The 14,404-nt window shown below is 49.8% G+C and overlaps 1 protein-coding gene across 1 annotated transcript; it reads right to left on the bottom strand.

Moving 5' to 3' along the window:
- Positions 1-11,671: 11,671 nt before the first annotated feature.
- On the bottom strand, positions 11,672-13,153 carry ALTATR162_LOCUS4990 (uncharacterized protein; the record flags this gene model as incomplete). The annotated part of the gene is made up of 4 exons (XM_043312606.1): positions 11,672-12,060; positions 12,107-12,512; positions 12,563-12,711; positions 12,949-13,153. 4 exons carry the CDS (start codon positions 13,151-13,153, stop codon positions 11,672-11,674), a joined length of 1,149 nt encoding a protein of 382 aa, XP_043168541.1.
- Positions 13,154-14,404: the final 1,251 nt, after the last annotated feature.

Raw genomic sequence — 14,404 nt, 5'->3', positions numbered from 1 at the left:
AATCACGTGACGTAGGTATATATCATCCCTCTGAGAGGCTTGATAGCTCCTCAAGGATTCGTCTCAATACAAGCCTATACCGATATCTCAGTGCCTGCCCAACTACTCCTCACATTAAGTATTAATATAACAGCCTCTAGATTATATAGTTCTAAGCTAGCGCCCTAAAAGCCTCTTAGGATATTGCTCCTTGTATTAGAGACCTTGTAGCCAGTAAGAAAGCACAGTAAGAACTCTATTTTCGCAATATAGGTAATCTTATTACACATTAGCTTCTTAGCTTAACACCTATACGCCTTCTTTAGTAGCGTAAGGTAGCTAACGTTAAGCAGCTGTAGTAGGTGCGAGGAGTGTAAAGGTATATAGAGGGTAATAATCTTCTTCTCCTTGTAGAGCTAGTAGAAATCAATTACGCTGTAGCACTTATAACTGTTAAGAACTAGTAGGTAGTAGCTGCTAATAACCCTCCCCTTAATATGCCTGTTAAAGTGCTCCAGCTACTTAATACTAAGCTTGTTTATTGTCTAGCCGTTCTTGGAGACTACAGTTACCTAGTGTTAAGGTAGGCTCTCTTCCTTATACTAGGCAGAGAGGTAGTACTTACCTTCAAAGATAATAAAGGGTAGAATTGCCTACCCTATCGAGTTTATGCCCTAGATAGCAGTAACCTACTCCTAGTTGCCATGTGTTACAAGTAACAAGGAAGGATCTCTCCTTGACGCAGGTCGCATGGTAAGAGACCATCGGGCGTCCACGTCAGAAGGTAGTGATCATCGCGGGGCAATGATCACGTGACCTGGCCTCCCGCCAAGACAGGGCATCCGGGATGCCAGTGCATATAGGGATGCCAGCGTCCTCCCAAACCTCCCGCCAAGATGGGATGTTAGGGAAGACAGGACTAAAGGCAATGGGTATAAGAATGTGTTGGATTTCATTATTACACTCGTTGTGGTCAACTCAAATAGTTCATCTCTTACACAGATTGTCAACTAGTTATTCTATCGCACATAGAATTGGATTGTCTTTACTTTTGGTTAACTTCGATAACTCTTTTCCACACGAGTCGCCAGACAAACCGCACGGCTTACCGCTTTAGTCTACCTCGCCTTAGTACGGACCGAGCTTAGAGAAGTATAGCCTAACCCCGTGTAACATGTTACTTTAGAGACACTATAGATAGCTCTAGCACGTCGCGTCGTTAGTGTCGCGTCTCTTCAGATAGCCTGTATCGCAAGCTATATATTTACTTCGTTTAAGATTATTTTTACGCTATTACGTTAAGGCATTACAACTTAATTAAAGTTTAGTAAGGTCTTAGCAAAAAATGCGTTACTTTTGCTTGGGGGGCGTTCCTTTTTAAACTACGTTATATGCCCCAGTAAAAACGCCTTTTTTCATTAAAGTGTTTTTGCTAAGGAGCGTAAGGTTGTTGTTAATCTAGCTAGTAGGAGAAACAGTAATAATCTAATTACAAGGTAGATCTGTAAACTAGGAGTAAATAATAAGACGGCAAGCATGCATCAGGAAATGGCTGACCTGCATCAGGAAATGGTTGCACCTTATTCGGGTAATCCGAGCATTGGCTTACAGGGCTTCGTAATACCGCCCAATTAGGGAATCGACCTCGACTCCTACCACAAAAGGCTACCGACCCCCCGTCATCTATTCCCACCCGCCAGCTATCTCCCTCTAGTCCCGCCTCTTTGTACCGGATGCCATCGCCTAATTCAGCTCTGCCTGTCTCCCAACAAATTCCTACGAGGCATTAATGTCGCGCATCAGCATCCGCATCCACATCCACACGCAGACCCAGCGCTCAGCCCAACTAGCCCCCACAACATTTACCCTCTGTAGGTCTTGAGACACGGCTTTCCTTCTAGTATCGACTGTCGCACTCAGTAACAGAGAGGCTGTCCTTGCCCTTTCACGAGCAGTCTGATCTGCCAATCCATAGCAATCTATATACGACATGCTCCTTCGAACTTGTTTCTCTTCCAACCTGAGCCAGATTCGACTCTTGTCACACTGTCAGAGCCAGCAAGTACGGTCAAGCGTCTCACGGTCGCCTAGACTCGAACAGGCTATCAGGTCGGCGCCTTTTGTCCTCATATTGCAGCTTGCCCCTGCTGTCGAATAAACTGGTCCGATAAAGGCTAATCTTCATGCAGCACTCTGAGTGCGGGTAGATGGCCTGAAACCCGGCTTCTGCAGATACTAGACCAGAAGCTGATATTCAACACTGCTTTCGTCTGGCTCCGCTCGAGGAAGCGGGTAGTCCAAAGCACAACAATAATATCGATCGGGCTGTGAGTGGCCAATGTGGATCATACCCTGGGAAAATGATGATATTGAATGCGGCAGACTGAGTTTGGGAGATTAATCGCCAGCCTTATTTCATGCAAGCAGGCATGTTTCGTGCGCCGATAGGTTGGCTATCAAGGGATGTTGTCTCAACCAGCCGCTCCTCCAAGGTTCTCCGTCCTAGCGAAGCCGAGATACGCGTACCCCTTACTACATTGGCTGTCAGAACGCCCAATGGTTGGCTGATTTGTATGGAATGAAGGATCAGCATTATCGTAACCGGGTTCCATGCCCCCCTCTAACGAACGCATTTGCAGCTCATTTCGTGCCATAGTCTAGGCCATGACATTTGTCCCCACTCTGCCCTATCAGCCTAGGGGCGTCCTTCAAGCAAACTTATGCAACTATCAACCGGCCGCCTTGAAGACAGTATATAGACGGAAGAGAAGCTCTTCACGGGAGCATCAGTCTTTTTCGTTCAGCATACGAAAAATCAGGATCCTAAGAATTCTTTAAAATGTCTACTCCATTTAACAATTTTTCTACCGCTCCCCATGGGCTCAATACATTTACGTTCGTTCCGTATAAACCACCATCGGCTAAGTCCAATCCAACTAAAAAGTGGAAGGCGAAGACGGAAGCACTCGAACACAAGTCCAGCGACGGGAAAGCAAACAAACATCGTGTAGGGGTCAAGGATATGGATATCCTTTCAGGGCCAACTCCTGAGTTACCTTATACCTCTCACGTGGAGTCACGCACTCTGTTTGCGACCGCAGAGTCCAACTCTCTTCTCAACAATAAAGGTACCGTGGGCTGATGCATTTCGCAATTCGTTGAATCTGGAATAACTTAAGCTTACAGATATAGTTATTCATGCCGGCGCTGCTGCTCTCAATGAAGACCGAGATCGATGCGAGGTCAGAGATAAGGCCTCCATCATGGAAGAAGAGCACGATCTTGCAGATATCACGAAAGCAAACGAACCAGCGGATTTTTTCACAGTCGACAGCCCTTCAGGTAAGCTCGTTACAACAAGGCTAAATTGTTTTCTTACAACCGATAGGAAATTCGGCGATCCTCGTGGACGACGTTACCATTACTGAGCACTGCCTTTCGACATTCATCAAAGGTGATGTCGGAAGGCCACAATCTCACCAAGACATTGGTTGCCAATTTCCTGGCGATGAAAATTACCTGCGGGTGACACATCGGGAGCCAGGGGACCACGATACATCTAATCCTACTATATACGATACACACAGCCATAGCAAGTACCAGTCAAGAAGTGCAGTCCAACGTCGTCTAATTCAAACCACAGCCGTTGACAACCCAACCCCTGATAGCTGCAATAATGCAGCCGCCAGCACAACATCGGGATTAGAAGAGCGACTGCCCTCCTTTCCTGGCACATCGAACTGCGCGGCAAAAAGCTCAGATTGCAGATTGCAATCAGACCAAGAAGACCGTTCTCTAGAAGACTGTACAGCCCCAGACAGAGCCAAACTGTCACCCATACCGACAGCAGACGCGAACGTATCAGGTTTCCGATCCAATTGCAATAGAGAACTTACCCTTTCCATTGGAACTGCAGCGTTTGACGTAAATGGTTGTGCTGGGAGCGCACCGGAGTCAGGGGCTAGACAGGAGCTGTTTCGAGCAACGGACGGATCAATTCCATTTTCGGAAGCAGCAGACCAGAATGTTACGTCTTTATGGACCGACTCGAGACATGAAGGCAAACAGGGTGAATTTAACTCTACTGATTGTTTCAGGGGAGAATCAGGAGTGCTTGATGGGGACGAAGAAGGTCGATACCAAGTTGAGCAAATCATGGATCATGACGAGCTTGGTGATTGGATACGCTATCACGTCAAATGGATGGGATGGCCTGAAGAAGACATGACATGGGAGCCTGAGGGTAACCTCGATGATTGTGAAGAGCTCCTCAAAGAGTACTGGGCGTCGGTCAGGGCAGCGCCCAGATATAAACCACCCAAAAGAAAGCTATCTCAGGGCGATCAAGGCTTTTCGGATGAAGAAGTAAAGGATTTGGACGGATATTCGGATACTGGGGTACGGAGTAGAGTGACAAGAGGTGAGGGAGGGGGGCAGAGAAGTACAAGTAAGCCGCGTAAGAAGCGCTGCAGAACCCGCAATTGATGAGACATAACGCGCGTAGATGTCTGAATAATGCATTCAGCACTGGCGATTAGACTCGCTTTGTCTGCCGACTTAGGCAGTCGCACTCCGCTGATCCTAGCACTTGGGCGCATTAGTTCCTGTACGGCTCAAGCCTTTCCCAAGCAAGTAGCAAGTCGTTCAGGTTTCAGTTAGTATCGGAAAGGCTAGCGTCAGGATTTGAACATCGAACCGAAGAAATGGTTGTGAATATCTAGCTATCGTGTTAATGTCGATCCAAGCGTGCCGGGACGCATGGTGTAACGGGACGCATTTCCTTCCGGACCCTTGGGTTGCCCGCAGCGCACTTGTATGTAGACAAGCGTAATGCGCATCTACTTTATAGCTCTCGTTCTCCTAGCACATCGGTCTCCGACGCCGAAAAGCGCGTTGTTAACCGTGCTGTCGCTAATTCTATCAACGCTGTCCCCCAACTCTCCTCCGACACTACCCTGTTCGTTCACGACGATACATATCTATAAAGAGCTCGGTGGGCTAGAAAGGAAGCTAAGATAGCAAAGATTAAGACTGCCGTCTTAGAAGGACGATTTAGGGTAAAAAGGATACATCCCAGCAGTTTCTCCGTGCAGACGGCAAGATCGTCGAAACGCGACCCTCAGGACGTGCGCTGTTAGCAGTACTTGGCATGCAGCAGCTTGCAGTAGCGTCCTGAAATATCTGTGCGCCCACCTTGCGCGCTGTGGCTAGGAACTGCAGCTTTGAGCACTCCGCCCCAGGCAGCTCTTATTCCCGATGTGCACACGCGCGCGTTGCAGACAGCCGCGCCTCATGCTCCATCTACTACTTTCTTCGCAAAGCAGCTCATTTATCGTAGAAATTGCTATCAAAGGGCGCTTAGCTTAAGCTCGTACTACTTTTGCTATAAAGCAATCGACTTTTCGTCGAACGTCTGCGGAATGGTGCGCAAAGTGCGTGCAACAAGACAGTATCTTTACGTCTACACGACCTACATCGCTCCGCACCCTTCCTCGTTAACATAAGTCTCGCAAGATGCTACGATAGCAGTCTAGATAGCAATCTCTATCCGCTGGCACCCTACCCATGTGCGCAGTAGTCCAACGTGCGTTCACATTGCGAACGCTAGCCAGCGCAAGTTGTGAGGCGGGGCGGCGCAGGATGCTCGATGTGCCCAGCATCCGCTCAGCCTCGTCGCATGCACTGCCTCGACAGGCAGCCTTCACAGCAGCCCGGCGTAAGCTTCTTCTGCCCGCTTCGCTCTGTCGCGACCATGCCTCTCTACTCTCAACATCATTGAAGTCGTTCGCGCCTCGCCTTTCCTAGGCTACGCTAAGATTGCAAACGCTATGCGGCTTCTCCACTTCGACGCGCTGGGAAGGCCCGTCTTGACAGATTTCCGCGGCAAAACGATCCCGCCCTACGCCGTTCTGTCGCACAGATGGAGCGACTCCGAAATCCTTATCGAAGACATATCGAACGGGACCTACAAGGAGAAGGAAGAAGGCTATCGAAAGCTCCAGTTTTGCGCCAATCAAGCAGCGCAGGACGAGCTGCAGTACTTCTGGATCGACACATGCTGCATCGACAGGTGGAACAACAATGAGCGCTCGAAAGCGATCAACTTGATGTTCCAGTGGTACAAGGATGCGACACGGTGCTACGTCTTCTTGTTAGATGTGTTAGTGTCGACTACGACAGAGCCGGTCCAACGCAGCGACTGGGAGGCATCGTTCCGTGCGAGCGCATGGTTCACTCGGGGATGGACGCTTCAAGAGCTAATTGCGCCAGTGTCAGTCGAGTTCTTCTCGTGTGAAGGACATCGCATAGGCGACAAAGCATCGCTTGATCAGCTACTACACGACATCACCGGCATCCCGCTTGCGGCACTGCGCAACTGTCCTTTATATAAGTTCAGTACATCTGAGCGAAGGCGATGGGTCGAAAACCGCAGAACAAAAGAAGAAGAAGACATTGTATACTGCCTGCTTGGGATTCTTGGCGTCTCTATGCCCACCGCGTATGGCGAAGGACAGGAGAGTGCACGAAGCAGACTACAGGCTGAACTGGAGGGAGCTAGTGACGCACCGTCGATTATTCCGTTCTCGCAAAACCCCCGCTTCGTAGGCCGAGAATCGCAGCTCGCCGAGCTAGAAGCAAAGCTCTTCACCAACGAACAAACCACCACCACGCTAGCGATCGTTGGACCTGGCGGAACAGGCAAGTCGCAGCTTGCGCTCGAGGTTGCACATAGAACGAGGCAGAACAATAAGAATTGCTCGGTCTTTTGGATCGATGCGAGCGACAAGGACAGTCTCTACCAGTCGTATGCAAGTGTTGCGCAGAAGCTCAGTATACCTGGGTGGAACAATGACCAAGTCGACATGAAGCAGCTTGCAAAGCGCTGTATAGTAGAGATGAGTGCGCGACAGTGTTTACTAGTCTTCGACAACGCAGAAAACACCACTCTACGATCTGGCGGCTCACCCACGACAGAAGCGGCGGACTTAGCTGACTATCTGCCGCAGTCTAAGCTATGTTCTGTCATCTTCACAACAACCAACAGCGACACAGCTCAGACGCTCGCTTCACAGAACGTCGTAGAGCTGCGAGAGCTAACACTAGACGCGGCGCTGAGGATGCTGCAAGTCAGCTTGACGAAGCCACTCGCAAACCCTGAGCAGCAGGAAGCCGAGCACCTGCTAAGAGAGCTATCGTATCTTCCTCTAGCAGTCATGCAAGCAGCGGCCTGTATGAAGGCTAGTAGTATGACAGTGCAAGAGTACCGATTACAACTGGACGAGTACAGAGAACTGGCTATCGAGCACAGCGGTGACTCGTCTGAAGGCAGAATACAAGAGTCTGGCGTGGAAGACCCTGTAGCTGCTGCACTGTTTCTCTCCATAGACCAGATTAGCCGTGATCATGCGCTTGCCGCAGACTGTCTGTTTCTTGCTGCATGCGTAGACCAAAAAGACATCTCGCTCGACCTTCTAGAGACAGCCTCGATGCAAATAAGAGAAGATGCTATCAGGGTGCTTAACAAATATGCGCTCGTCACCAGGCGACCTGCTGAGTCTGCGCTAGATCTTCATCGACTAGTCCATCAAGCCCTACGCAAGCGACTGCAAATGCAGGGACAGCTCCAAGAATGGACTCAACGCACTATCACACAGCTGCTCCGGGTGTTTCCTAACGACGATTACAGCAACAGAAGTAAGTGGAGACGACTGCTTCCGCATGCCCAGTATGCTCTGTCGTATAGTCCAGTGGACGATGACGACAAGGGAAGATTGCGGCTTGCATTAAGATGTGCTATGACTCTGTCTAGTGATGGACGGTATGAGGAGGCTGAAGAGCTGTTTGTGCAAGTGGTGCAGACGAGGAAGAGAGTGCTTAGCGACGAGCATCCTGACACGCTGACCAGCATGGCCCACCTAGCAGCGACGTACTGGAATCAAGGGCGGTGGAAGGAGGCTGAAGAGCTGCAGGTGCAAGTGATGCAGACGAGCAAGAGAGTGCTTACCGACGAGCATCCTGACACGCTGACCAGCGTGAATAACCTAGCGGTGACGTACAGGAACCAAGGGCGGTGGAAGGAGGCCGAAGAGCTGCAGGTACAAGTGATGCAGACGAGCAAAAGAGTGCTTACCGACGAGCATCCTGGCACGCTGACCAGTATGGCCCACCTAGCGTTGACGTACTGGAACCAAGGGCGATGGAAGGAGGCCGAAGAACTGGAGGTGCAAGTGCTGCAGACGAGGAAGAGAGTGCTTACCGACGAGCATCCTGACGCGCTGCTTAGTATGCACAATCTCGCGTTCACGCTGCAGTCACAAGCTCGCCACGGGGAGGCTCTTGCACTAATGGAAAGATGCTTTCAGCTACGTAAGCAGGTTCTTGGCGAGCAACACCCTGATACACAGTCTTCGCTCAATAAGCTAAGTGATTGGCGAGCGGAGTGTGAATTGATTCGTAGTGAGACAGCTTCCTAATATTACCGTTATCTGTAGATCGTAAAGTTAGATGCCGCAGGCCACATAATCATAACTCTCAACGGTATGCTATAATGAATGCAGTGGTGGTTTCTATTAATTATGACAGCTTCGATCCGCTCACCTCGGCGGATCTATGCAAAACAATATTGAACCTATGTAAGAAGCGAGCCTGGAGAGAAGCTAACGTTATTTGCAGCGCGCGTGTGCATGTCCGCAAGAACAGCTGTCTGCAAAGTCGGGAATAAGAGCTGCCCTAGGCGGAGTGCTCAAAGCTGCAATTCCCAGCCACAGCGCAAGGTGGACACACAGACATCTCAGCACGCTACTACGAGCTGCAGCATGCTAAGAGCTGCTAAAGACGCACGGCCGGTTAGACGCGGTTTGACGAATTTGCCATCTGCGCGGAGAAACTGCCGGGATCCTCACTCCTTACCCTAAATCAACCTTTTGAGGCTGCAGCCTTAATCTTTACCATCATAGCTTCTTTTCTAGCCCACCGAGCTCTCTACAGATATGCACTGTCGCGAACGAACAGGGAGTGTTATAGAGGGGTCAGCCAACAGCATGAACAGAACGGGCGACACCATAGCCAACAACGTGCTTCTTGTTGTCGGAGACTGATGTGCTAGGAGAACAAGAGCTGCAGAATAGATGCGCACTGCACTTGTTTGTCTTTGAGAACACTAGGGACAATCCGAGGGTCCGGAAGAGAAAGCGTCCCGTTACACCGGGCGTCCCGGCACGGTTGGATTGACATTATTCCTTTGTGATTGAAGACTTAGTGCATTGGATAACGAATTGCCCATCCATCATGGAGTTGCTACTACCTACAAGTACTACAGGTAAGCACACCCGCCATTAATCTGACAATTGTGTGTAGATACTACACATCAACATGCCATGTACAATATGCAATGAAAAATGTCAAGATCTGGGCTTGATCGAGCGCACATATGAGCCAGCGGGAGATCTGTCCTAGGCGAACGAGCTATATCTCTCACTCTCCCACTTCGTAACTGTCTTTGCAGGCAATTTCTCTACTACAGGGACCAGAGCTGTAATAACTCCATCTTTGAAGACGGACTCGGACAACTGTGAGTTTCCACTTGTAGGTTCTGTGTTGGTCTCTTCATGTCTCTCCTGGCTGTGCATCCAAACCGTTCTCACAGTATCCCAATAACGCCTCGACTCGGTTTTTGCATGAGAGACGTGTTCAGAGTCTTCAAAGATAGTCTCTGTCACACATCCATCACGCTTTATCAAATCGCTCGCATGCTCGTATATGTCTTGCCATGCAACTAGGGCGTCGCTTTTTGAGTAGAGATAGCATCTTGGAACCGTAAGAGCAAATAATCTTGGGTCGAGAAGCTGTTTCCTCGAACGCGAAACAGGGTTATTCTCGTACCCCTTGAAGATGTGATACGCAGCCCATGCTAGTCCCAACACAACGATCGCGATTACTGCGGCGAACTGCTTCAGGACAGGCATTGGGGGGAATGATTTCGCCAGGGCGGAGCAGAGCCGCAGGAAGCGTGGGTGGCCAGGTGTGCTGTCTAGGCACATCGCTGAAATAGGACATTGCCTTCCGGTAACGGCATGGTATGCTATTCCAAGTTCGCAGGCTTTGTTGGCACCTCCTTCCGAGAAGACGTGCAGCAATATACCGCCATTGCGTACCTTGGGAATTCCATAGAGGCTTAAAATGTATTCGACTGCTGGTCGAAGGCGCTCTTGCTTGCGGGCAGAACTTCTCCAGACGATGTCTTTTGCTGACGTGGTAATAACGAGGATGCGGGAAGTTGGAAACATGGTAGCATATACCGAAACATATTTGGAAATATGCTGACCATAAGCGCCAGTCCATGTCATGAGTATGATGAAGCACGGTGCTGATTTGTCTTCTGATAGATTCGAGGTAGAAGGATGGATGTGCTCCCAGATCGTTGGGGCGATGGGACGACAGCCTGGTATGAAGTCGTGTGGTTCTCCCACATTTCTTGTGGCGGTGTTAGCTGGAGCTTTGGAGCGTGGGGAGCGTTTGACGAAAGTGAGCATGAAAGCCAGCATCTTTGACTGGAATAACGGCGGTATGCTTCGGTACTGATATACTAACAACTCTAACTCTGAGCAGGCCAACCTTTCTTCGTGTTCCGACCCTGAGTTGGTCAGCTTACACGATCGGAACAAAGGAGGCTATTCTTCCTAAGTGCTTGCATAATCTCAGTGCTGGAGCCTGAAGCGGTACAAAATCTGACTAAGCTTCAATGTAAACTGTCGTCACATGGCATAACCCTGGTGTTACATGCAATCACTCGACTACACATCCATAGTGGTAGCGTCATTAGTGCTTACAGCAAATCCATTAGTTTCGGCAGATGCTGACTCGAGATAGTATGGCTTCAAACGCCAACGCCCATCCCTAATACTTTACGTTGCTCGACTATCGTGCCAATTCACTGCACGTAACTTCAGGACTGACCTGAAAATCATCTTTTGCAGCACCTCTGTACTGTGCAACGATACTGTAGCGGTACAGCTCTAGCCATACTCATCTTTCGCAACAATGACCCAGTCTGTGAGATAGCAATCGTACTTATCGTACCGCGCACACCGAAGTGTGAAGCCATCGAAGGGGATATGTGCGCTGTATTTTCTGTCACTACAAGGTCAACACGCGGTGGAACGCCCCTGCGGAGGCATTTTTTTTCTACATATTGTAGATATGAACTATTCAGGTGTTTCCCAGTCCTTAAAGAGGAGGGTATGTTATCTACTTTTCATAGGCATTGGGCTTGAATCTAGAAGCCTCAACTGCATTGACTGCTTGTGAGTAGTGAGATGCAGGCTGGTATTATAAAGAGATCGAAAGAAAGTGATGAACATCTAAGCTATATACTGGATGTAAGACATCACATTGCTGCAACCATACAAACAGCACCCTAACATAGGACACATGAGAACTCAGACCTAGGTTTTAAGTAAAAGAAAGAAGAACATCTCGATTCCGTCTATCAACCATAGAAGACTATCTAAACAAAAAGACGTTAGCATTAAAATCCATTGATGAACGATTTCATGATACAAGGAAATATGTAATAGATCAGATGGAGAAACGAACCTGTTATCTGCGGCTCGGGTTGCAACAAAGTATTTTGGGAGAGCGTCTGCATGAAGCCTCTGTCTGATGCTCTGTTCCTGTCCCAATGTGGGGAGTTCTATCTGTAACGGAGTCGCGCAATTGGATCTGGTTCAGGTACGATCGGCTGTGTTGAAACTGAGCCTGGCACGACGCTGCTTAGTCCCAGTTTCTTCCAGGTACAGATCTTGTTGCTATAGGATCTGGGGTAAGCTCGGTCAAGTGGTACCCTTGGCGGACAATGTCTCTCCTTAGATCGGTGGTGAACGATGATTGCGTTAGGGGTGCCCTGGCGGTCGTTGACTTTCTGGCCTCTTCCATTGTTTGAATTCGTCCAGTCGTATCCGCCGTCTTCAACTTCGCCGACGCTTTTGAGCGCTTCCGTGAGCAGTCCCCGCAGGTAGTCGTAGTCAGGTGTATCCTCGAAACCCAGGTTACGGACGTAGATGAGGTATCTATTGAACTCGCCTGTTTTGTTAGCAGTGTTGGACGGAAGTTAAGACAAGGGACACACGAGGAAGGCCGTTGCAGATGTATTCGATGGGAATTGTCTGCTTCATCTCGCCGATCTTCGCGTACTTCTGCTCGTTGGTAGAAGCCCTGAGGCCTTGCCATGGAAGACTACCTCGTAGGAAGTATATGAAGACGTGACCCAGAGCTTCCAGGTCGTCTCTACGAGACTGTTCGCGTCTGAGATGTGCATTGGTACTCATGTAACGCGCCGTACCAGTGAGAGACTTACGTTCCCTGTACGAAATGTGTTGCTTCGTCACGGGGTCACGGTACTGCTTAGCCATACCGAAATCCACCATATGAATTGAATTGGCGGTCTCAGAACTCAGCCGGCCAACGAGGAAGTTCTCAGGCTTGATGTCGCGGTGGACGAGGTTCTTCTCGTGGATAGCCTGTATCCTTGACAACTGCAGATACATCAGACTAGGGAGATGGTGAGATCATTATATCTACACACCATTTGCTTGCCAACCATGACTACAGTTTTGACTGTGAACTTCCTGTTGCAGTGGCCGAACAAGTCCTCCAAGCTAGGCCCGAGCGGGTCGATTACCAGAATGTTGTGCATGCCCTCCCGGCCAAAGTAATAGACATTGGGAACCCCCGCTGCGTAATGTTAGTTGAGTCTCTGATGTGCTTGAAGATCAGGTTGATTAGCAAAAGCCATATCCGGTAGGATGGCAGCAATCCTCTAGAGTCGCCAGCAAAGGCATTTAAAGTATTCCGTACAGAACACGTTCCATCTACCTTATGATGTAAGGCAGTTTCCATACACAGACAGTGCCTTCACATGCTCGAACGGGCGATATCAGGGAGAATGATAGGAGTAGAGAGAGAACTTACAACAGCCTACGAGAGCCTTGTACGTGCAATATTCATTGTACAATTGAGGAGCTTTGCTCTTGCGAGGCTCGAATTTTATGGCAACCTGCTGTTGGTTGAGCAGGTTGATGCCCTCGAAAATGATGCCAAAGGAGCCCTCGCCAATCTGCTTGCCGATGTTGTAGTGGATGCCGACGACGTTCGAGGGGGTGCTGTGATTCGCCATAGTGAGCGAGGTGGTATGTTGTGGGTACAGCAGCTGGAGGTAGAGGTGGACGATACAGGAAAGCCGCAGCGCAGTGACCGATGGAGATCTAAAAGCGTCTCCAGCTGTCGGCTAGGGCCGTATAAGCCAGCGAGTTGCCTCCCAGGTCGGCTCGAGGGCGCCTTGCCAACCCACTAGCGAGTGATGGAAGTGTTTCAGCGGGCAGCTGAGCAAAACACGTAAGAACCGCTGTGTTGCGAAGATGACAGGTAGATGTAAGGACTAGAGAGTGGCCAAATTGCGTGGACAAGACCTGGGATCTAGGGTACGAGCGGAACAGAGGTGGCTATGCGACCGACCGTATCAAGCAAAACAAGCAGAAACGGTCCCGCCACCTGTACTCTGCGTCGAACACATCTGGGAGCATCATCCAGCACAGTCATCTCGTCAAGGCGAGTGGTAGTTGATGGCTCTAGGCCCCTCTCGGCTCCGTAGTTCGTAAGCACTAGATCGGGCTCCATGAGGGCGCCTTTGCCGTCGTCCCAAATGCCGCTCTCGTAGACGCTGATGAACACGTTATCGCCGCCCAGCACTCTGACCACGTCCAAAAGATCTGGAATGGAGCGACTTTGCAGAAGGTCTGTATCTTTCACTATCAGAACAAAAATGTGTATCGTCTCAGCTCACCACACTACAGGTTCGTTTGCAGGTCTCGTTCGATAGCGGCGTACCTGCGCAGGTGCACAAGAAAGAAACTCGGTCATTACGCAACTAGCATAGCCTTATTGAGAGGAACGGGGTGCTCTTCACTAGATCTACTGGTATCTGCAGCTCACGTAGGGAGTGGTGCTAATGTGGCACTGCAACGTGGGTCACATGTATGATTAGAGTCGTCGCTGATCGTGCACTTGCGCGACCACAGATTGAAGCAGCTAGAACCGTACTTCCTTACTCATGAGCTTACACGCACAGTGTCGCCTGCTCACAGATAGCGCCGGCCCGCCCTATCGTCACAAGAACACTAGTCGACCCAAGTCAAGGAGGCGAGCAGCGCTCTTTTAGCAGCTATGTCACAGCGCGGCCACGAGCTCGCTGGCGTTGAGCTCGGATACCCGAAACAACGGTCAGCAACAGATGGCCAACGCTCGCGGATATGCAAGGTGTACTTCCAGGCTTTTCCCGGGTAACCAGATGCAGCCAGATAATCATTGTATGCAGCCGCGGTACTGCTGCTGAGGTGTGAAAACACAGTTGCTTTCCTGGACGGCACGC

The sequence above is a fragment of the Alternaria atra genome, assembly GCF_907166805.1.
Source record: "Alternaria atra isolate CS162 genome assembly, contig: 24, whole genome shotgun sequence".
NCBI lineage: Eukaryota > Fungi > Ascomycota > Dothideomycetes > Pleosporales > Pleosporaceae > Alternaria > Alternaria atra.
This window is presented reverse-complemented; position numbering and strand designations above follow the sequence as displayed.